The sequence below is a fragment of the Salmo salar genome, unplaced genomic scaffold (assembly GCF_965601325.2).
Source record: "Salmo salar unplaced genomic scaffold, fSalSal1 ptg000414l, whole genome shotgun sequence".
Lineage (NCBI taxonomy): Eukaryota > Metazoa > Chordata > Actinopteri > Salmoniformes > Salmonidae > Salmo > Salmo salar.
Genome location: NW_027675380.1, coordinates 1,115,862 through 1,140,902, shown reverse-complemented (window position 1 = coordinate 1,140,902; position 25,041 = coordinate 1,115,862). Strand labels below are relative to the sequence as shown.

The window sequence follows — 25,041 nt, the reverse complement described above, 5'->3', positions numbered from 1 at the left end:
GACACCAGATAACACACACAGGAGAGAAACCTTTTAGCTGTAATCAATGTGGGAAGAGTTTTACCCAGTCAAGAAACCTGATATCACATCAGAGAACACACACAGGAGAGAAACCTTTTAGCTGTAATCAATGTGGGAAGAGTTTTACCCAGTCAGGTAGCCTGATATCACATCAGAGAACACACACAGGAGAGAAACCTTTTAGCTGTAATCAATGTGGGAAGAGTTTTACCCAGTCAGGTAGCCTGATATCACATCAGAGAACACACACAGGAGAGAAACCTTTTAGCTGTAATCAATGTGGAAGAAGTTATGCCCTGTTAGGTAGCCTGACAGCACATCAGAGAACACACACAGGAGAGAAACCTTTTAGCTGTACTCAATGTGGGAAGAGTTTTTTTCGTTCTAGCTGTCTGAAGAGACACCAGAAAACACACACAGGAGAGAAACCTTTTAGCTGTAATCAATGTGGAAAGAGTTATACCCAGTCAAGAAGCCTGATATCACATCAGAGAACGCACACAGGAGAGAAACGAGAGAAACCATATAGCTGTACTCAATGTGGGAAGAGTTTTTTTCGTTCTAGCAGTCTGAAGGTACACCATAGAACACACACAGGAGAGAAATCATATAGCTGTACTCAATGTGGGAAGAGTTTTTTTTGTTCTAGCAGTCTGAAGGTACACCATAGAACACACACAGGAGAGATACGAGAGAAATCATATAGCTGTACTCAATGTGGGAAGAGTTTTTTTCGTTCTAGCCATCTGAAGAGACACCATAGAACACACACAGGAGAGAAACCTTTTAGCTGTGATCAATGTGGGAAGAGTTTTACTACATCTAGCAGTCTGACTAAACACCAGAGAACACACACAGGAGAGAAACCTTATGGCTGTGATCAGTGTGACAAGAGATACTTTGATAAAAGATCTCTGATCAAACATCAGAAAATACATGAAGGAGTTGTTTCATGATATCAATGAATTAATGTCACAATGTAGAATGTTTTAACATTGTAGAAGGAGTATTTTAATGATGTCACAATGTAGAACCCTAAACGTTTGTCCCCTGTTCTATTGATTTCAGCATGATATGGATATTAGCCTCAGGGGGAAAATCCAGGCTCTGAAATGGAAGAGTTACTATTTATGAGATTTAACAAAAAGTGACAAAAAAAATGTATTACACTTACCATGTTGGTGACCCACTTGAATCAAAATGCAACACTTTGAAATGTTTAGGTTTTCAATATATCACCAACTGTTTCTGCTTATTGGTTATTGATTTGGACACGTTAAAACTGTGTTTTGACATTGGGGATATCCCACCTAGCAACATGTCATTGAAAAGACGTTGAAAATAAGACTATGCCCGACATCCAATATATGTTCGTTGTAGTTGAAAGTGAAAGTTGAAAAGAGGTCTTTTCTGGTCGTTTTTTCAATGACTTGAAAACAGCTTCATTTCAACATACTTGCAGCCTATACACATGGACGCAGTATAATAAATTGGTCTATAATCAATTTTATTAACAATCCTACATCACTCCAGTATTTATTTACAACATTCAAGTGCTAATTGTCTTTATTCCACTACTGAAGAAGCATGACTCAAATCACCTCATATTTATAAAAAATAAAATAAAAAAGTACAATTTTTTTTTAATGAAATATATGCATTCACTACTGTACGTCGCTCTGGATAAGAGCGTCTGCTAAATGACTAAAATGTAAAATGTAAAAAATTTAAAACATTCAGCCTGACAAAATAGGATTTTTTTTTATTATTTCATGCCTCACCATTAGGTTCATTATTGTCAATATGTATTAACAAAGGGGTGTACATTTGGTTTTGATATTTCATATTTACAATTCATGTAATACTTATTCATGCAACCAACTGACAAGTTTTGGGTACAATTATATTGACATTGTTATCCTGCTTTTAGAATATCAGGGTTCATTCTCAGATGTGCCAACCCAAATGTACTAGAACATGACATTGGGGACTGGGCCCCGATCCAACAACATGCCTATCTAGTGAACCCTGAATAGAGAGAGAAGCTCTGCAGTGAGGTGGAAAGTTACTATGGATATTGCAGGAGTTTCCTCTTGAAATCAGACATGTCAGTGGTGAGGACAACTTGGTTGCTGATTGTCTCAAGGGTGGGCAGTTAAAAAGTTGAGTGTTTTGTGTTTAGCCAGTGCGTTGCCATGGATCACAATTTATTATGACTGCATGTTTTTCCGTATTGGAGATGAGTTTTGTTTGGGCTCGTTCCAAGGGGACGAGAGTTCTAGAAGCTAGTGGGATTTAGGAAGACGAGAGTTCTAGAAGCTAGTGAGTTTTAGGAAGACGAGTGTTCTAGAAGCTAGTGAGTTTTAGGAAGACGAGTGTTCTAGAAGCTAGTGAGTTTTAGGAAGACGAGAGTTCTAGAAGCTAGTGGGATTTAGGAAGACGAGTGTTCTAGAAGCTAGTGGGATTTAGGATTCTATAGAAAGAAAAAGGAGAAACAAATAATCCTATTGTATATTATTATTTAGAAATACGTGTTTTTTTCTTGTTTTTAATTGTTGACAGCCAGTAGACACCATGTTTATATTGGTGAAGGTGAAGCATTGTAGTTGATTATAATGGGAAATTAAGTTGTTTTCTGTTGGTGGTAAGCAAACTTGTCCAAAAGAAATGTAGGACATATTTGTTGTCTTAAGGGGGAAGGTGTTACAGGCTTTGGTTTTTCCATTTATGTTTTGAGGTTGGACTTTAGCCCGTCTAGCTCGTTAGCACGTCTAGCTCGTTAGCACGTCTAGCTCGTTAGCACGTCTAGCACGTCTAGCTCGTTAGCCCGTCTAGCTCGTTAGCTCGTTGGGCGCACTGATTGGTGTCACCTCGTTAGTCAGTATGTGTTACACCTGTGCTGGCTTGTCCATCTCGTTAGTGGGAAGGTGTTTCACCTGAGCTGGTCCAGGTTCTATTTAAGAGTGTCTGGCCCAGTGCTCCAGTTGTCTTGATACATGTGGAGAGTCAACACCTTTAGTTGCTCCACCTTTTTGGTTTACTTCCTGTCTTTAAGTTTGGTGTGGGTTTTTCTTTTGTTTGCCTCTTCTTGGGCAGATTTAGTGGGTCTCATGGTGGGTGTCTTTTAGGTCCCAGTTGTTGTTACTAGTCAACTTTCAGTGGACACTGAGAGCAAAACTGCAACATTGTTATAATACTTTTATTGCATCAAATGGTTGTTTTATGCAACAGAATAGAGGGTTCTTAGAACTATTGTGTCTGTGTTCTACTGAGGATGGGCCTCTGGGAGAAAACACTGACAGGAGATTTACAATGTCTTTTGGGTGATTAAACCTAAAGAGACCGCATTCCAGAACATGAGTTAATGTTTCTGTTCTATATGGTACCAGGGAGAGATGACCTCAGGGCCAGACCCTGGTCTCTACATAAAGAGTACTGTTTTTACAGCAGATACTGTCTGCTGAGAATTATAAGTATCTTTCATACAAATCTTAACCTTGTGACCCGTTCTATACATCTGTTGTTGGTCATGTAGGTTGAAAGGGGTGTATCTTGGCTGTAAAAGACCTTTGTACTTTTGTATCGTGGCTCTCAACGAATCATCTGGGGGTGATTCATCTCTCAACGAATCATCTGGGGGTGATTCATCTCTCAACGAATCATCTGGGGGTGATTTGTCGACCAGCCATCATTTTCGTAGAACACTCAATTGATTCACTTTATATGTGTGTTGTATTGACCTGCTCCCGTATTAATAAGTGAATAAAGATTTAGTTTTAGAATAACGCTGACTTGTGTGATAAGTTTGTTTCCTCAATTGATATTAAAGAAATTAACCTCCACATTTGGCGATGGGGATGTGAATCTTGACCTGACTCCTGACGACCTGGGTAAATGACCTGGCTCCTGATGACCTGGGTAAATGACCTGGCTCCTGATGACCTGGGTAAATGACCTGATGACCTGGGTAAATGACCTGGCTCCTGATGACCTGGGTAAATGACCTGACTCCTGACGACCTGGGTAAATGACCTGACGACCTGGGTAAATGACCTGACTCCTGATGACCTGGGTAAATGACCTGACTCCTGACGACCTGGGTAAATGACCTGACTCCTGATGACCTGGGTAAATGACCTGGCTCCTGACGACCTGGGTAAATTACCTGGCTCCTGATGACCTGGATAAATGACCTGACTCCTGACGACCTGGGTAAATGACCTGACTCCTGATGACCTGGGTAAATGGTGCACGAGGGATCCCTCTAACTTGGGATCTCAGGGAGACTTCGGGAACGGAGCAGATGAACCCACCTTTGATCTGAGTGGATACCACAACTCAAACCTAATTTTTTAAAAAGAATGAGGTGAGCGAAACACGCAAAGTGGAGATTTTAGAAAATCCTCGTAGGCTCTGAGTGTGTATTCCTGTGTGGAGGTGTGAACTGGATGAAAACTAGAATCTGTGTTTACTAGTTAAGACCATTTATGATATAGTATAAGATAGTAAGGTGCACCTGTAATTGTTTTAAACCTGGACCCCATTTTAGAAGTATTGAGAGATGTAAATGTATGACTTACATTATCCTAGGAACTAACCATGAGATAGAAATGTGAAAATATTCCTGCAGGTTAAAATATTGTTGAAAAACAACTAATTGATTAGGTATGTTTGGGAATAGCATTGTGTGACTGTGATATGAGAGTTGTGTGACTGTGATAGAGTTGTGTGACTGGTATGAGAGTTGTGTGACTGTGATATGAGAGTTGTGACTGTGATATGAGAGTTGTGTGACTGTGATATGAGAGTTGTGTGACTGTGATATGAGAGTTGTGTGACTGTGATATGGGAGTTGTGTGACTGATATGAGAGTTGTGTGACTGTGATATGAGTCTTAATCTGACGTTTGGATAGTAACATAGAAATATGCTGAATCAGATGATTGAAATGTGGATAATAAGCGGGATGATATTTTAGAAAGCAGCGGAAGGTCTATAGTTCCTGGGAGGCTTGATTTTGCCGTGGTCTCTGGGAGGTTAGAGAACCGTTGAGGATCCCATGGTCATTGTTCGGGAAACAAAAGTTAATTTTTTGTTCTGCTGGGAGTATGTTTGGAGAGTCCTTGAAAAAGCAAATGGAATGGTTGTTGTGAGTACCTGAGAATTTCTTACGTTTTATATGGATTCTGTGAATATATGAAAATATGATGAATTGTATGCGTGTATAATGATTACTAGAGATTTGATGAAGTAATACTGGGAATATAATTAGATTCAATTTAAACAATCCATATGTAGACGAACGTAGGTTTTGAGTTGGTATCTTTAATGGATCATTTGATAAAGATGAGTTTTAAGCATTATTAAACTGTCTACAAAGTCTGGGCAGTTGTCTCAGAAACTGATGGGAGTGTGTCCACTTTAGGTTAAGTTACCCTAACGATGTAACTATAAAACGCTAATTGGATTTTCTCCATCCAGGTACTACATTTGAAATAAAACTGCCCTTAAGGCCTGTGGGGGGGGGGTTCTTCCCAGTATGAGAGGAGTTGCTAGATTTATTGAATAAACCTTTTTCCATAAAGTTAGAGTGAACCAAGGTGGCTGACTAGCTGTTGATGCTGAACAAGCGTCCTGTCCACTAGATTATACGTCACAGTGGCAGAATCACCTGAAAGACGCACATCGCCATCTGCTGACTGGAGTTGGTATCGCAGTTGAGAAAATACTTTCAGACAAAAAGCTCAAAAGCGACTGCCACTAAAAACCAACGACTCCCTTTGAAAACGGATGATGTGGCATCATAAACATTTATTATAGTGTAAAAATGTACTACAAGTGTAGACAAATAGAATAACTTTGGTCATACCTACTCAGCACGTGACGTCCAAGGATGTTGAATTATGGTCGATATCAGGTCTGTCTGTTGTGGCCGCTATTTCGCCCTAAAATAATCATCCCAATTTGGGCTGTGTATAACTATGTAAATGTCTCTCGGACAAGGTGACTTTTATCAATATACACTCTAAAAAGTAAAGGTTCCTGGAGTATCCTGTAGGGGTTCTTCAAATTGAAACTGTGGGGGAACCCCTAAAAGTTATTTGAAGAACCTTTTGTGGGAACCTCTAAGTTCTTTGAAGAACCCCTTATCATGGTTCCTCAAAGAACCTTTTGGGGTTCATTTTTTAAACTCCCTGTCCACCCTCCCTCCATTATAAAAACATATTTTAATATTAATAATAGCAATATTGACAGTATTGATTTAAATAATTCATTGTTTATTTAGTGGCACCACAAATGTAAATTCATATTAACAAAACAATTTACCAAACAAAACACATTACAAAATTGCAACATTTCTGCAGGCATGTCAGACCATAATACATAATACATTTACTTTGTATAGTGCTTTTCATGACATTTTTTTTACATTTTACATTTGAGTTATTTAGCAGACGCTCTTATCCAGAGCGACTTACAGTAGTGAATGCATACATTTCATTTCATGCATTTTTGTTGTTGTTGTACTGGCCCCCCGTGGGAATCAAACCCACAACCCTGGCATTGCAAACACCATCCTCTACCAACTGAGCCACAGGGGAATACATGACATGACATTTAAAAAATACAACTAATGATGTACAATAAAAACAACATTAAAGATGAATCATAGGTAAACTAACAATATTGTAGACTTGATGCTAAATACAGATTTCTTCAGCTTTAGTGTGTATTGTCACGTCCTGACCAGTAAAAGGGGTTATTTGTTATTGTAGTTTGGTCAGGGCGTGGCAGGGGGTGTTTGTTTTGTGTGTTTTGGGGGTTTTGGGTGATGTTCTATGTTATTCTATTTCTATGTTTAATCTAGGTTGTCTATGTTGGAACTATTTGGGGTTGGTCTCTAATTGGAGGCAGCTGAATCTCGTTGCCTCTGATTAGAGACCATATTTAAGTAGGGGGTTTTCTCATTGTGTTTTGTGGGTGATTATTTTCTGTTTAGTGTTTAGTGTACCTGACAGAACTGTTTGGCTGTCGTTTTTCTTGTTTTGTTTAAATGTTCGAATAAATATTTAAATATGAGCACTCAACCCGCTGCGCCTTGGTCTACTCCCTTCGACGGCCGTTACAGAACCACCCACCACAAGAAGACCAAGCAGCGTGGACTGGAGCACCGGGGAGAAGGATCGACATGGAAGGAGGAACGATGATTCTGGGAGGACAAATTAAGGGAGCTACAGGAGCCTGAGAGGCAGCCCCCCCCAAAAAATGGGGGGGGGGGGGGGGGGGGCACACAGGGAGTTGGGGTAAGTCAGGTTGGAGACCTGAGCCAACTCCTCGTGCTTATTATGGGAGCGACGGATCAAGCAGGCACCCTGTTATGCTGAGTTACGCACTGTGTCGCCAGTGCGCAGCTATAGCCCGGTGCGGTCGATACGGGCTCCTCAGCATTGCCGTGCTAGAGTTGGCACTCAGCCAGGGAGAAGTGCGCCGGCACAGCACATCTGGCCACCAGTGCGTCTCCTAGGTCCAGCCTACCCTGCGCCTGCTCTACGCACGGCAGCCATCATTCCCCAGCACAGCCCAGTTCGCCCTGTGCCAGCGCTCTGCCCGTGCCGGGCTATAGTGACCATCCAGCCAGGACGGTGTGTGCCAGCCCTGAGCTCCAGATCTCCGGTACGCCTCCATAGCCCAGTACGTCCTGTTCCTGCTCCTCGCACTAGCCCTGAGGTGCGTGTCACTAGTCTGGCGCCTCCAAAGCCAGTCCCACGCATCAGGCCTCCAGTGCGCCTGCTCAGTCCAGTACGTCCTGTTTCTGCTCCTCGCACTAGCCCTGTGGTGCGTGTTACTAGTCTGGCGCCTCCAAAGCCATTCCCACGCATCAGGCCTCCAGTGCGCATTCCCCATCCAGAGCTTCCGGCGACAGTTCCCCGTCCAGAGCTTCCGGCGACAGTTCCCCGTCCAGAGCTTCCGGCGATAGTTCCCTGTTCGGAGCTTCCGGCAACAGTTCCCCGCCCGGAGCTTCCGGCGACAGTTTACAGTCCGGAGCCTGCAGAGACGGCCTACAGTCCGGAGCCTGCAGAGACGGCCTACAGTCCGGAGCCGGCAGAGACGGCCTACAGTCCGGAGCCGGCAGAGACGGCCTACAGTCCGGAGCCGGCAGAGACGGCCTACAGTCCGGAGCCGGCAGAGATGCTCCCCAGCCAGGTGTCTGCAGCGACGCTCCCCAGCCTAGAGTCTACGGAACGGGAGCTACGCCAAGAGCCACATCCGTGGGGGGAGGATTGGGATGGGGGGGTGTAGCACAGGAACCGTCCTTGACGGTGGCCACCCTCCCTTTCCTCCCTTTAGGTTTGGGGTTGTTTTTGTGGTTTTTTTTAGTTTGAGGTGCATTTCAGGGTCTGCACCTTTGGGGGGGGGGGGGGGGGGTACTGTCACGTCCTGACCAGTAAAAGGGGTTATTTGTTATTGTGGCGTGGCAGGGAGTGTTTGTTTTGTGTGTTTTGGGTGATGTTCTATGTTTGTATTGACTGCTATGTAGGTTAAATGTACACTTCAAATGCAGCTGTCCTACAACATATCTGTACCTTCTTCTTGATCCCAATTGCATTGTGTCCATGTTCTGTCCTATAAGAGTTTCAAAGGAAGAGAAAATGTGTCAAAGAATAGTCTTACAAGCATTAATATATATATATATATATTAAATAAATATTGAAAGATTATAGGCATCGACAAATAATATAATATAAAATAGAAGAACATATTGGAGAAAGCACTAGCCAATACAGTACTGCCATACAGTAACAGTACTGCCATACAGCCCTAATATCACATTTCAAGATATCTTTGTACACAAATTGTTCAATATTTTATCAGGCTGACTTGAAAGATTATACGCAACATTTTGCTGCGTGGCAATACTGTGTTTGGATTCTGAAGGGCATTTATACAAAAGAGGTAGTCTAGACACTGTATTAATACCATTATGCATTTGAATCCCATCTACAGCTACCATCTAAGATATTAATTTCCCTCCACAAGGGGGCGGACATGTAACGTTTCCAAAATGGGATAGTATTGTCCATGTAACGTTTCCAAAATGGGATAGTATTGTACATGTAACGTTTCCAAAATGGGATAGTATTGTACATGTAACGTTTCCACAATGGGATAGTATTGTCCATGTAACGTTTCCAAAATGGGATAGTATTGTACATGTAACGTTTCCAAAATGGGATAGTATTGTACATGTAACGTTTCCACAATGGGATAGTATTGTACATGTAATGTTTCCAAAATGGGATAGTATTGTACATGTAACGTTATGCCCCCTTGTGAGTTAATAGTATTGCATGCTGTAGCAGCCTATATAAAGAGGAAGACCTCCATTGATGATTCAGTTCGTTGTAACATCTCGTCTGGACAGGTCACCGTCCTTAGTTAGTTAGTTAGTTAGCGAAGATAACGTTAGCTAGTTCATTATCACAAAAATGAGAACTGCTCCAGATTGGAAACTTACGTTAATGAGTGTAAAGCCATGTTGTCTTTATGGAAACGATATACAATATATGGGAAAGAATATAGTTGAGGAAATAATCCAAACCTAGTTGTGCCTAGTTAGGACATAACGTTAGCTAGCTAGCTAACGGTACTGTACTGTAGCTCATACAACGCCGACGGTCAAACCCGGCTTTCTAATATTAACGTTAATTAACTATAGTAACGTTATGGAAGATATTCACAGAAAACTATCATTGTCTTCGTTATTCATTATTAGTATGTTATTTTATTATAATACATTATTTCGAGACATATTCAGAGCCAAACATCAACCCAACTTAACCTTTTTAACTGTTGTCGCATCCAAACTTGTCACCATCGTTTTCAGTTGTAATTGCGAAGTTCCCGGAAGAAGTCCAGCAACAACGGAGGTTCCTCGATGAACCCACCTTCTAACAAGTTCTTTGAAGAACCTTTTGGGGCTGTTTTTCATTGACCAAGAACCCTACGGTTCTTAGGGGATCTGAGAACAACTCCAGTTGAACCCTTCATTTTTAGAGTGTAGTCGGCTCTATTTACTCTCAGATTCAAACATGATGATTAGTATCAACGATCAAGTCAGCTGCTGCTGCTCCAATACAGTATGAGGTGAGACGGTGAACTGATGTTGAACTGGGCAGTCAGCTGCTGCTGCTCCAATACAGTATGAGGTGAGACGGTGAACTGGTGTTGAACCGGGCAGTCAGCTGCTGCTGCTCCAATACAGTATGAGGTGAGACGGTGAACTGATGGTGAACTGGGTAGTCAGCTGCTGCTGCTCCAATACAGTATGTGGTGAGACGGTGAACTGATGGTGAACTGGGTAGTCAGCTGCTGCTGCTCCAATACAGTATGAGGTGAGACGGTGAATATGTACATGTAGGTAGAGTTATTAAAGTGACTATGCATAGATGATAACAGAGAGTGGGGGGGGGGGGGGGGGGGGGGGGGGCCTTCCTCTGACACCGCCTGGTATAGAGGTCCTGGATGGCAGGAAGCTTGGCCCCAGTGATGTACTGGGCTGTACTCACTACCCTCTGTAGTACCTTGCGGTCGGAGGCAGAGCAGTTGCCATACCAGGCAGGGATGCAACCAGTCAGGATGCTCTCGATGGTGCAGCTGTAGAAGCTTTTGAGGATCTGAGGACCCATGCTAAATCTTTTCAGTCTCCTGAGGAGGAATAGGTTTTGTCGTGCCCTCTTCACGATTATCTTGGTGTGCTTGGACCATGATAGTTTGTTAGTGATGTGGACACCAAGGAACTTGAAGCTCTCAACCTGCTCCACTACAGCCCCGTCGATGAGAATGGGGGCGTGCTGTCTTCCTTTTCCTGTAGTCCACAATCATCTCCTTTGTCTTGATCACGTTGAGGGAGAGGTTGTTGGTCCTGGCACCACACGGCCAGGTCTCTGACCTCCTCCCTATAGGCTGTCTCATCGTTGTTGGTGATCAGGCCTACCACTGTTGTGGCATCGGCAAACTTAATAATGGTGTTGGAGTCGTGCCTGGTCGTGCAGTCATGAGTGAACAGGGACTACAGGAGGGGGCTGAGCACGCACCCCTGAGGGGCCCCTGTGTTGAAGATCAGCATGGCGGATGTGTTGTTACCTACCCTTAAAAACATGAGCTGGCGCACACCCAGAAAAATAGTTTGCGAGGAGGTCCTGACTAACGGCGAATAAACTATCAAAATAAAGAGAATCCCACACTCCATATATAAACTCCCAGTAATTTATTGGGTATTTACCAACGTTTCAGCATCACTGTGTCTTCTTCAGGGTGATGTCATCAATACTTGAACCAGGTTATGTAGACAAACAGTGCAATTAGTGCAACCAATGACAATAGAGAGGGGTGTGTCATAATGATTAAGTTAATTCAGATGAATTAGTGAAACTGTTAAAAAAGAGTATATGTCATATTAAATATTTGACTCTATTGTTATCATATAGAAACATCATAGAATATTGTACATCATATTAAATATTTGACTCTATTGTTATCATATAGAAACATCATGGAATATTGTACATCATATTAAATATATTACTCTATTGTTATCATATAGAAACATGATGGAATATTGTACATCATATTAAATATATTACTCTATTGTTATCATATAGAAACATCATGGAATATTGTACATCATATTAAATATATTACTCTATTGTTATCATATAGAAACATCATGGAATATTGTACATCATATTAAATATATTAGGCTATTGTTATCAGATAGAAACATGATGGAATATATTAAATATATTACTCTATTGTTATCATATAGAAACATCATGGAATATTGTACATCATATTAAATATATTACTCTATTGTTATCATATAGAAACATCATGGAATATTGTACATTATATGACCATCAACATACATTATTGTTTCATTCAATTTCACATAATAAGGATATTTAATATTTTCAAGTTCAGAAGTCAGAACCCATCACCTGCTATGTAAAATAGACAGAAGAATGCACAATGGTCAATGCTATCTGGGATCCTTGGGACATCCCTACCCTAAACCCTAACCTTAACCCCTACCTTAACCATTTAAAATGTCAACTTCAATGGGCTATGGACGTCCCAAGGATGTATCTCTACCTGAAAATACATGATCTAAGTGATTGATAGTTGGTATTCAGCAGTCATAAAGCCTTATTTACTTTAACGAACTACTAAAATTGTGATTTTGTCAGACAGCATAGACAGCAGCTCTACACTTTATTGACTGACTGATCCATTCATCCTTCCATCCCTCCTCAGCCTTCCTCTCCTCTGAAGACCCAGTGAGGGTGGAGCTCAGTCAGAGTGCTGTTGAGGGACTGGTTAGGAAGAACACTTCTACAGCCAGAGAGGTGAGAGGTCACACATGGTTTAGATGGTAAATATTTATGTCCCCTTAGCGGTTCATCACATCAGCAAAAGGGAATATGTTCCATCATCTATATTTATTTACATTAGTGCAAATTGTCCACTGATATCGGTGTAATTTCTCACCCCTTTTGGCTGTATGAAAGTGAATTTCCCCTCAGGCATACATACATGTTTTTTGTTATTACCCGAGCCACCTGAGCCACTGCCTGTTCACCCTGCTATCATTCAGAAGGCGATATCAGTACAGATGCATCAAAGCTGGGACCGAAAGACTGAAAAACAGCTTCTATCTCAAGGCCATCAGACTGTTAAATAGCACAGAGAGGCTGCAGCCTACATATAGACTTGACATCATTGGCCACTTTAATAAATGGAACACTAGTCACTTTAATTATGTCCCTTTAATAATGTTTACATATCTTCCATTTCTCATCTCTATGTATAAACTGTATCTCAGTCTATGCTGCTCTGACATTGTTTATCCATATATTTATATATTCCTAATTCCATTCCTTTACTTAGATTTGTGTGTATTAGGTATTTGTTGTGGACAAGCATTTCGCTACACCCGCAATAACATCTGCTGAACACCTGTATGTGACCAACAACATTTGATTTATGAAGGTCATTTGTGTAAAATGTACTTTTCCCCTCATTCACCCCATCTCTTTACATTGCTTATGCATATTCAATGGCCGGACTGCATCCAGACTATGTCAAAAGCCCATCCTGGTAGATCTGAACCTAATGCAGCTTGGAGTGATCAGAAGTCACATTTAGGTGCCAGGTGTAACTGAGGCCCTAGATGCTCCATATCCATTACTTTGAGTGTTTATATAATATGACTAAATGTGTTTCTTTCTGTGTTGCAGGGGCAGTCAAGAAATGGAACAGCAAGGCCACAGAACATGACATAAGCAGAGCTGTGGGAGACCACCTCAAGCCCCTGGTAGAGCCGGGGGTGGTGTTTACCACTCCACCACGCCTTCAGCAGGCTGGAAAAGAGTGATTGATACGGTTTTTCATACTAAGGTGGACCAATAGTTTGTTGATTGGTCAGTCATTGGGTAAATTTGTTTTACAATGTGTTCAAATCAAATCAAGCTTTATTTATACAGCACATGTCAGACATGGATGCAACACAATGGCTTCACAGGAAAAAACTATGAAAATAAACATTTAGTACACAAATATGAGGATAAAAAACAGAAGACTAACAACTGAAAGACTAATGAGCATTGTAAGGAAATGCCATTGATTAAAATATCAACAATATGATGCAACATCCAACCCAAAATATAACTTGTTTTTTAGGAGGGGCTCTGAAAGACACTATGGGGGTGTCCACTGAAAGTTGACTAGTAACAACAACTGGGACCTAAAAGACACCCACCATGAGACCCACTAAATCTGCCCAAGAAGAGGAAAACAAAAGAAAATCCCACACCAAACTTAAAGACAGGAAGCAAACCAAAAAGGTGGAGCAACTAAAGGTGTTGACTCTCCACATGTATCAAGACAACTGGAGCACTGGGCCAGACACTCTTAAATAGAACCTGGACCAGCTCAGGTGAAACACCTTCCCACTAACGAGATGGACAAGCCAGCACAGGTGTAACACATACTGACTAACGAGGTGACACCAATCAGTGCGTCCTACGTGCTAACGAGCTAGACGGGCTAACGAGCTAGACGAGCTAACGAGCTAGACGTGCTAAAGTCCAACCTCAAAACATAAATGGAAAAACCAAAGCCTGTAACACCTTCCCCTTTAAGACAACAAATATATCCTATATTTTTGTTGGAAAAGTTTGCTCACCACCAACAGAAAACAACTTCCATTTCACATTATAATCAACTACAATGCTTCACCTTCACCAATATAAACATGGTGTCTACTGGCTGTCAACAATTAAAAACAAGAAAAAAAACTTATTTCTAAATAATAATATACAATAGGATTATTTGTTTCTCCTTTTTCTTTCTATAGAATCCTAAAACTCACTAGCTTCTAGAACACTCATCTTCCTAAAACTCACTAGATTCTAGAACTCTCGTCTTCCTAAATCCCACTAGCTTCTAGAACTCTCCTCTTCCTAAAACTCACTAGCTTCTAGAACTCTCCTCTTCCTAAAACTCACTAGCTTCTAGAACTCTCCTCTTCCTAAAACTCACTAGCTTCTAGAACTCTCGTCTTCCTAAAACTCACTAGCTTCTAGAACTCTCGTCTTCCTAAAACTCACTAGCTTCTAGAACACTCGTCTTCCTAAATCCCACTAGATTCTAGAACTCTCGTCTTCCTAAAACTCACTAGCTTCTAGAACTCTTGTCCCCTTGGAACGAGCCCAAACAAAATGTATCTCCAATACGGAAAAACGTGCAGTCAAAATAAATAAAGATCCATAGCAACGCACTAGCTAAACACAAATCTAATATCCATTTGGGGGGAAATCAGGTTGAATCTGCTCCTGAAACTAACACAACAAAAAAAAAAACACTTGGAAATGGAGATATCTTTCACCTCACTGGTTAGAGGACAACCTGCAGAAGACAGTCAGCTACATTTTGAAGTGATGCAGTTAAATTTAGGGGTCGGTAAACAAAGGAACACAACACTTATGTCATAACTCATCGATATCATGTTGAAATCAATTGTACGACAGGAGGGAGATGAGGTTGCATGTCCTGTTAAAACGAACAGCTCAAAAACCACACAGAATCTGGGAATAATGTGTACATCACTGGTTAGAGGACAATTTGTAGAAAACAGCCAGATACATTTTGATTCCAGTGGGTCACCAACATGGTAAGTGTAACACAACTCTTTTTTTGTTAGTCACTTTTTATTAAATCTCATAAATAGTAACTCTTCCATTTCAGAGCCTGGATTTCCCCCCTGAGGCTAATATCCATATCATGTTGAAATCAATAGAACAGGGGACAAACGTTTAGGGTTCTACATTGTGACATTATTAAAATACTCCTTCTACAATGTTAAACATTCTACATTGTGAGATTTCATTGATATCATGAAACAACTCCTTCATGTATTTTCTGATGTTTGATCAGATGTCTTATCGGAGAATCTCTTGTCACACTGATCACAGCTATGATTTCTCTCCTGTGTGTGTTCTCTGGTGTAGAGTCAGAGAGCCAGATGTAGTAAAACTCTTCCCACATTGATCACAGCTATAAGGTTTCTCTCCTGTGTGTGTTCTCTGGTGTAATATCAGGTTGTCTGACCGAGTAAAACTCTTCCCACATTGATTACAGCTATAAGGTTTCTCTCCTGTGTGTATTCGCTGGTGTCTAGTCAGATGGCAAGACGAAATATAAGTCTTCCCACATTGATCACAGCTATAAGGTTTCTCTCCTGTGTGTGTTCTCTGGTGTACAGTCAGATAACTAGATGAAATAAAACTTTTCACACATTGATTACAACTAAAAGATTTCTCTCCTGTGTGTATCCTCTGGTGTGATAACAGGTTGCTTGACTGAGTAAAACTCTTCCCACATTCAGTACAGCTGTACGGTTTCTCTCCTGTATGTGTTCTCTGGTGTATAGTCAGATAGCTAAATGTAGTAAAACTCTTCCCACATTGATCACAGCTGTAAGGTTTCTCTCCAGTGTGAATTCTCAGGTGTACTTTTAGTGCTTTTAATCTTAAGTAACTCTTCCCACAATCAAAACAGTGGTGAGATTTCTCTCCTGTGTGTGTTCGCTGGTGTATTTTAAGTTCTGATGAAGATTTGCAATGTTTTCCACAATCAGAGCACCAGATAGATTTCTTCCCTGTCGGTCTCTGCTGGTGTTTCTTGAGGTGATAGAATCTGGACAGACTCTTCTCTGACTCGTTAGCATCATGATGTTGAGACTCCCCAGAGGATCCATGATAGTCACGTCTCTCTCCTGTGTGAACAAGTCAGACAGATAGTTAAAGGCTCACAACAGCAGAACTCCACTGAAAAAGGTGATGCCAACAGCGTAGCCATGATACTGTACAACAATTGACATCTGTAATGAATGTTAAAATTACTTGACAATTGTCTTAAGACAGTCAAGTGAGCAACAATAGTCATATTTAGTCTTGTTTTCACATTAGTAGTAACTAGAAATAAGTAAAAGGTGTTGAACTCCTAAGCAGTGTGCCAGGCGACTTTTGTTCTCAAATATAGGCACCTTTCTGTGTTTGCTAAAATTGCGACAAGGGCGATGTGCACACAATTTGATTGCAGAAACACCTCCCTGCTAATGCAGAAACCGCTAGTTATGGATGTAGTATATCTGCCTGGAGAAAAAATGGTGAGCAAGTGGCCTAAGCTGTGCCATTAGAGATTCTGTGTTCGAGTCCAAGCTCTGTTGCAGCCGGCCACGACCGGGAGGCCCATGGGGTGACGCACAATTGGCCCACCGTCGTCCGGGTTAGGGGAGGGTTTGGCCGGCAGGGATATCCTTGTCTCATCGCGCACTAGCAACTCATGTGGCGGGCCGGGCGCAGTGCACACTGACCAGGTCGCCAGGTGTACGGTGTTTCCTCCGACACATTGGTGCTGCTGGCTTCCGGGTTGGATGGGCATTGTGTCAAGAAGCAGCGCGGCTAGGTTGGGTTGTGTTTCGGAGGACGCATGGCTCTCGACCTTCGCCTCTCCAGAGTCCGTATGGGAGTTGCAGCGATGAGACAAGACTGTAAGTACCAATTTGGGAGAAAAAAGGGGTGAAAAAAATATATCTATTTAAAAAATGGTGAGCAAAGATTAGTTTTCACAATGTATTCTGAATATTACAGCACTAGATCAGGAGTGCTACTCAAGGAAACTCACATTAAGCTCTGTGTCTATTCACTACTTCACCACCGTGGGGAAAACTCAGGGGAGTTCTCATAGGCTGACAGCAAATAAAGCCTCCGTTTCCAGGTTGATTATGATTATTATTATTATCATTTGACACTACTTTGGATTATAATTGTAAGGCTCGTTTGAATGTCCTGATTTAATATAATGTTTGTGTTATTGTCGAAAATGTACTACTTTATATTTAAAAACGACTTCAACCAGTAAAATGCTCATTGGCTAGTTTTCCATCAGCCTGACATCAGCCTGACAATGAGGTTTTGTCCACTAAGTGTATGCCAAAATGGTCTATAATCTCACCTAACAATAACATAGACCTACTGTAGGACCCATAACTTCACCTAACAACAACATAGACCTAGGACTATAAATCATTTAATATTTTAGGTGAAACAAGGAGACTAAAATGTCTTTGTCATGACAATTCATAACCTGATCACCAGATAATTTTGTGAATAATCCCACTAGGCTACTCTGTAATGTGTTGTCATTCTAAATGTCCTGAATAAAGGAAAATAGCTCTGTGTGTTGTACAATAGCCTATCCATCAAGGAACAGTTCTCTACACATTATGAGCTAAGTATCTCCGTTTCCAAACGGACTAACGAGACCCTACTGTAAATCAAGTAGACAATAACACATTATAAATATCGATTTGTTTGGGATGTTGGATCCAACGTGGAGCACGGCATAACTGTCTTTACCGGTGTAATGAATGAAGAACTACGTTTGACTGGCATGCAGAAAATGATTTCCTGGATCAGCTGATGATAGTTGAACATGTGACTGTAACTAAACAGCTACAGTATTAAGTATTATGTGTAATTATTGAAGAACCGCATTAATGACAGTATCCATTTGGGAGTTGTCAATAAAGTTAAGGTGACTCTCGGTTAGAACCATTGGATTTAGTAAACTGAAATGATTTAGGATTTCTGTGCCCATGAAAACTGTTTTCCCAGCGTAACATAAGGAGACACTAAATGTTACGTAGTTAGAGAGCATTTCGGAGATCTGAATATACAAAACAACTGTCCGACAGCAAGATCCAGTATTTAAGTTAAAGTTCATCATATGACAAGCATAACGTTATGACTATAACTACTGTTCCCTGAAGGAGGGAAACTAGGTACAACATACTATTAAATCCACACGTTATGACTATAACTACTGTTCCCTGAAGGAGGGAAACTAGGTACAACATACTATTAAATCCACTGGCTTACTGGTGTTCTTCCATGCCGTCCATGGGAGGGGTGCGTCACTTGAGTGGGTTGAGTCACTGACGTTGTCTTCCTGTCTGGGTTGGCGCCCCCCCTTGGGCTGTGCCGTGGCGGAGATCTTTGTGGGCTATACTCGGCCTTGTCCCGGGATGGTATGTTGGTGGTTGGAGATATCCCTCCAGTGGTGTGGAGGCTGCGCTTTGGCAAAGTGGGTGGGGTAATATCCTACCTGTTTGGCCCTGTCCGGGGGTTTCATCAGATGGGGCCACAGTGTCTCCTGACCCCTCCTGTCTCAGCCTCCAGTATTTATGCTGCAGTAGTTTATGTGTCGGGGGGCTAGGGTCAGTCTGTCACATCTGGAGTATTTCTCTTGTCTTTTCCGGTGTCCTGTGTGAATTTAAATATGCTCTCTCTAATTCTCAGAGGACCTGAGCCCTAGGACCATGCCTCAGGACTACCTGGCTTGATGACTCCTTGCTGTCCCCAGTTCACCTGGCCGTGCTGCTGCTCCAGTTCAAACTATTCTGCCTGCAGCTATGGAACCCTGACCTGTTCACCGGAGGTGCTACCTGTCAAAGACCTGTTGTTTTCAACACTCTAGAGAGCAGGAGCGGTAGAGATACTCTCAAAGATCGGCTATGAAAAAGCCAACTGACACTTACTCTTGTGTTACTGACTTGTTGCACCCTCGACAACTACTATGATTATTATTATTTGACCATGCTGGTCATTTATGAACATTTGAACATCTTGGCCATGTGCTGTTATAATCTCCACCCGGCACAGCCAGAAGAGGACTGGCCACCCCTCATAGCCTGGTTCCTCTCTAGGTTTCTTCCTAGGTTTTGGCCTTTCTCTGGAGTTTTTGCTAGCCACCGTGCTTCTACACCTGCATTGCTTGCTGTTTGAGGTTTTAGGCTGGGTTTCTGTACAGCACTTTGTGATATCAGCTGATGTAAGAAATACATTTGATTTGATTTGTGACTATAATTACTGTTCCCTGAAGGAGGGAAACTAGGTACAACATACTATTAAATCCACACCTCGCTGGAAGCCCCGCATTCCACAGGTGATGAGCGTGAGACTCGGATATATTCCTTAACCTGTTAGGGCTAGGGGGCAGTATTGACACGGCTGGATAAAAAACATACCCGATTTAATCTGGTTACCACTCCTACCCAGTAACTAGAATATGCATATACTTATTACATATGGATAGAAAACACCCTAAATTTTCTAAAACTGTTTGAATGGTGTCTGTGAGTATAACAGAACTCAAATGGCAGGTCAAAACCTGAGAGATTCCTTTACAGGAAGTGGCCTGTCTGACCATTTCTTGAACTTCTTTTCCATCTCTATCATTTACTAAGGATCTCTGCTCTAACGTGACACTTCCCACGTCGTCCATAGGCGCTCAGAGCCCGGGAAAAAACAGAATGTCGTCATTCCAGCCCCAGGCTGAAACACATTATCGCCTTTCTCAAGTGGCCGATCAAGGGACACTGGGCTTATGCGCGTGACCCGACCGCCCCCGCCTTTGGGATTTTTTCCTCTGTTTGCCGAAAAGGAGATTCCCTGTCGGAATATTATCGCTTTTCTACGAGAAAAATGGCGTAAAAATTGATTTTAAACAGCGGTTGACATGCTTCGAAGTACGGTAATGGAATATTTAGAATTTTATTGTCACGAATTGCGCCATGCGCGCGACACTTCTTTACTATTTCGGATAGTGTCTGGAACGCACGAACAAAACGCCGCTATTCGGATATAACGATGGATTATTTTGGACCAAACCAACATTTGTTATTGAAGTAGCAGTCCTGGGTGTGCATTCTGACGAAGACAACAAAAGGTAATCAAACTTTTATAATAGTAAATATGATTATGGTGAGTGCTAAACTTGCCGGGTGTCTAAATAGCGAGCCCGTGATGCCTGGGCTATGTACTTAGAATATTGCAAAATGTGCTTTCACCAAAAAGCTATTTTAAAATCGGACATTTCGCGTGCATAGAGGAGGTCTGTATCTATAATTATTAAAATAATTGTTATGCTTTTTGTGAACGTTTATCGTGAGTAATTTAGTAAAATGTTAGCGAATTCCCCGGAAGTTTGCGGGGGGTATGCTAGTTCTGAACGTCACATGCTAATGTAAAAAGCTGGTTTTTGATATAAATATGAACTTGATTGAACAAAACATGCATGTATTGTATAACATAATGTCCTAGGGTTGTCATCTGATGACGATCATCAAAGGTGAGTGCTGCATTTAGCTGTCTTCTGGGTTTTGGTGACATTATATGCTGGCTTGAAAAATGGGTGTCTGATTATTTCTGGCTTGGTACTCTGCTGACATAATCTAATGTTTTGCTTTCGTTGTAAAGCCTTTTTGAAATCGGACAGTGTGGTTAGATTAACGAGAGTCTTGTCTTTAAATAGCTGTAAAATAGTCATTTGTTTGAGAAATTGAAGTAATAGGATTTTTAAGGTTTTGAAAATCGCGCCACAGGCTGCCAGTGGCTGTTACGTAGCGTCCCACCTAGCCCATAGAGGTTAAATGATTTAATCCTTAAATGTAATACCTCACTTCACCGACCCAGGAAGTGGAGGAGCCAAACAGGTGTTGTAACTCGTTCATAACTGGCACGCAGATCGGTAGAAATGGTAAGATAAATTGGCACTTCAAACGGAAATGGAAAAAGTTTGCCTATTTTACCGGAAACTTCAGGAGCATAACGTCAGAATTAACGAAGGCCAGCAGCAGGTGGGGAATTGGTTATTTTCTTCTGGTTATATTGACCTCTGGCTTCCTCAAGTAATTTGTTTGTGTTAATTATTTAATCAAATGCTTGAAGCATCAGTTCAATTCAAGTTCTGCACATACAGTTGATTTTATTAAACACATGGGGTGTGTCTATATGAACAAATACACGTCATAAAATTTCAACCAATCAATTGGTAGAAAGAATACAGTAGGTTGTATCTCTCTAGGTCATGCCAGTAGGTTACAGTAGGTTGTATCTCTCTAGGTCATGCCAGTAGGTTACAGTAGGTTGTAACTCTCTAGGTCATGCCAGTAGGCTACAGTAGGTTGTATCTCTCTAGGTCATGCCAGTAGGTTACAGTAGGTTGAACCTCTCTAGGTCATGCCAGTAGGTTACAGTAGGTTGTATCTCTCTAGGTCATGCCAGTAGGTTACAGTAGGTTGTAACTCTCTAGGTCATGCCAGTAGGTTACAGTAGGTTGAACCTCTCTAGGTCATGCCAGTAGGTTACAGTAGGTTGTATCTCTCTAGGTCATGCCAGTAGGTTACAGTAGGTTGTATCTCTCTAGGTCATGCCAGTAGGTTACAGTAGGTTGTACCTCTCTAGGTCATGCCAGTAGGTTACAGTAGGTTGTACCTCTCTAGGTCATGCCAGTAGGTTACAGTAGGTTGTACCTCTCTAGATCATGCCAGTAGGTTACAGTAGGTTGTACCTCTCTAGATCATGCCAGTAGGTTACAGTAGGTTGTAACTGTCTAGGTCATGCCAGTAGGTTGTATCTCTCTAGGTCATGCCAGTAGGTTGTATCTCTCTAGGTCATGCCAGTAGGTTACAGTAGGTTGTAACTCTCTAGGTCATGCCAATAGGCTACAGTAGGTTGTATCTCTGTAGGTCATGCCAGTAGGTTGTATCTCTCTAGGTCATGTCAGTAGGTTGTATCTCTCTAGGTCATGCCAGTAGGTTACAGTAGGTTGTATCTCTCTAGATCATGCCAGTAGGCTACAGTAGGTTGTATCTCTCTAGGTCATGCCAGTAGGCTACAGTAGGTTGTATCTCTCTAGGTCATGCCAGTAGGCTACAGTAAGTTGTAACTCTCTAGGTCATGCCAGTAGGTTACAGTAGGTTGTAACTCTCTAGGTCATGCCAGTAGGTTACAGTAGGTTGTAACTCTCTAGGTCATGCCAGTAGGTTGTATCTCTCTAGGTCATGCCAGTAGGTTACAGTAGGTTGTATCTCTGTAGGTCATGCCAGTAGGCTACAGTAGGTTGTATCTCTCTAGGTCATGCCAGTAGGCTACAGTAGGTTGTATCTCTCTAGGTCATGCCAGTAGGTTACAGTAGGTTGTATCTCTCTAGGTCATGCCAGTAGGTTGTATCTCTCTAGGTCATGCCAGTAGGATACAGTAGGTTGTAACTCTCTAGGTCATGCCAGTAGGTTACAGTAGGTTGTATCTCTCTAGGTCATGCCAGTAGGTTACAGTAGGTTGTAACTCTCTAGGTCATGCCAGTAGGTTGTATCTCTCTAGGTCATGCCAGTAGGTTACAGTAGGTTGTAACTCTCTAGGTCATGCCAGTAGGTTACAGTAGGTTGTATCTCTCTAGGTCATGCCAGTAGGTTGTAACTCTCTAGGTCATGCCAGTAGGCTCCAGTAGGTTGTATCTCTCTAGGTCATGCCAGTAGGTTACAGTAGGTTGTATCTCTCTAGGTCATGCCAGTAGGTTGTATCTCTCTAGGTCATGCCAGTAGGTTACAGTAGGTTGTATCTCTCTAGGTCATGCCAGTAGGTTACAGTAGGTTGTATCTCTCTAGGTCATGCCAGTAGGTTACAGTAGGTTGTACCTCTCTAGGTCATGCCAGTAGGTTGTAACTCTCTAGGTCATGCCAGTAGGCTCCAGTAGGTTGGGTCTCTCTAGGTCATGCCAGTAGGCTACAGTATGTTGTAACTCTCTAGGTCATGCCAGTAGGTTACAGTAGGTTGTACCTCTCTAGGTCATGCCAGTAGGCTACAGTAGGTTGTATCCAAGTGGAAACAATTATCAACCCAATGTGGAAAGTGTTGAATTTGGTAAACAACAAAATGAATGGCTTATTTGCTACGTGAGGTTTACTTGATCTAACAGAAGTTTCGTAATGATTAAGTTGTTACGTGGACACGTGACATACCGACAACTTTGATAAAAACACTATAGGAGTTCTCCAGATCTCTATGCATATTCATGCTAGTAGCTTAGCATCTCTCTCCATTGAATACAAGCGGTTGACGACAACAACCCTCATAGAATATAAACAATAGATTACAATAATAAGATGTATCCACCAATCCAAAGACAGGATAGGTGGGAGATAGACAACCCACAGTGCAGCTTTGTGGACAACGACTCCCCTTGTCAGGACGGAGAGACATCTTGTCAGTATATCCATAATGTTTGGTGTAGCCAACCCAACTCTCACATGGCTCTATTGGGGGTCACGGTGTGTAGTAAAACATCACTACATTAAAAACACTACATGCCGTGGCCCCCCAGTCTGCGGTCAGCAGATAGACCCTCCTCAAATATATATGTTAAGTCACTTTTTGGAAACGGAACGGAGAAAACAAGGGGTAGCTTGTCTCTACGTCGTCTGATTCTAGACATATCAGTCATCATCCCAGGGCCCTCCGTTGAAGAGGTATTGACGAGCCAACTCCGAATATCCAAAGTTAAAAACTAATTGAAGGCGGTACTTACTGGTGTTAATCAGATCTCCTATCTCCTCCTCTTCATCTTCATCTTTCAATGTGACAGTAATCTCTCCTTCCTTCTTCACTCCAAAAACTGCATCTTCCTCCTCCTTCACTCTTAACACGTCTTCCTCTTCTTTCTCTGTAACGTCTTTCTCTTCTTCTTTCACGGTAACAGCCTCACCCTCTACTTGGTTTTGTATTGTAACAGCCTCCTCTTCCTCCTCCTCTTTGACGAGAGCTTCTTTCTCCGTCCAGCAGACCTCATCTTCTTTAGCAGGAGGAGAGTAGCTTAGTGAACGCATGGTCGGAGATGTTAGCTAGCTAGGCTAATGCTAACTTAACCAGCCCGCTAGCTGACTAATAACAACAACACCGTAAATATGAAATTAAATCGGATAACTAACTAGACGACAGAAGTGGGTTTAAAACACAGTGGCTAATATACACTAAAGCATCTAAAGAGCTTTATTGTTCGGCTATTTTGTCTAGCAAGCTACCGTGGTGTCTGACTAACTGTTGTTGCTGTTGAAAGAAGCGTTCCGTCCACTACATTATACGTCACACCAACAGCATTACCTTAAATTCCCACACCGCCATCTGCTGACTGGAGTGGGTAACGCAGTTGAGTAAAATGATTATTTTATTGTCAGACAAAAAGTTAAAGTGTAGGAAGCATGAGTTTTTACTCGCCAGTGTAACAACACAGTGTGGTTAAAGACTTAGTAGCCTAGTTGTAGTCACGATATGGTTACCTATAAGTACAAACAGTTATGTTTTTGCATTATTACAAATTGATTAACTTATTTCGGGAAATCTTCTAAACTACCCACAATGCACTATTTCCCAACGTCATATGTATTATCAACTCTATGCTACCGAGTTTGTATGCCAGTGTAACGGTGTAATGAAGTTACATTTAAAAAAAAATGTATTTAACCTTTATTTAAACAGGCAAGCCAGCTAAGGACAAATTCTTATTTACAATGACGGCCAAACCCCTGCCAAACCCTAACCCATGTTTCCTGAAGCACCTC

At 41.8% G+C, this 25,041-nt stretch overlaps 1 protein-coding gene across 1 annotated transcript; it reads right to left on the bottom strand.

Annotated features, from left to right (window-relative positions):
• Nucleotides 1-13,995: 13,995 nt before the first annotated feature.
• On the bottom strand, nt 13,996-24,536 carry LOC145875987 (uncharacterized). The gene is made up of 2 exons (XM_082971761.1): nt 24,012-24,536; nt 13,996-16,356 (listed from the first exon to the last, which is right to left on the bottom strand). Exons 1-2 carry the CDS (start codon nt 24,307-24,309, stop codon nt 15,554-15,556), a joined length of 1,101 nt encoding a protein of 366 aa, XP_082827887.1. The 5' UTR covers nt 24,310-24,536; the 3' UTR covers nt 13,996-15,553.
• Nucleotides 24,537-25,041: the final 505 nt, after the last annotated feature.

What these genes read in the sequence shown, in the direction of transcription:
- LOC145875987 (XM_082971761.1), bottom strand. Translation starts at nt 24,309, where the DNA reads ATGCGTTCACTAAGCTACTCTCCTCCTGCTAAAGAAGATGAGGTCTGC. An exon ending in AGGAGATCTGATTAACACCA is followed by an intron (nt 16,357 to 24,011) that starts GTAAGTACCGCC and finishes TTGTTCACACAG; the next exon opens with GAGAGAGACGTGACTATCAT.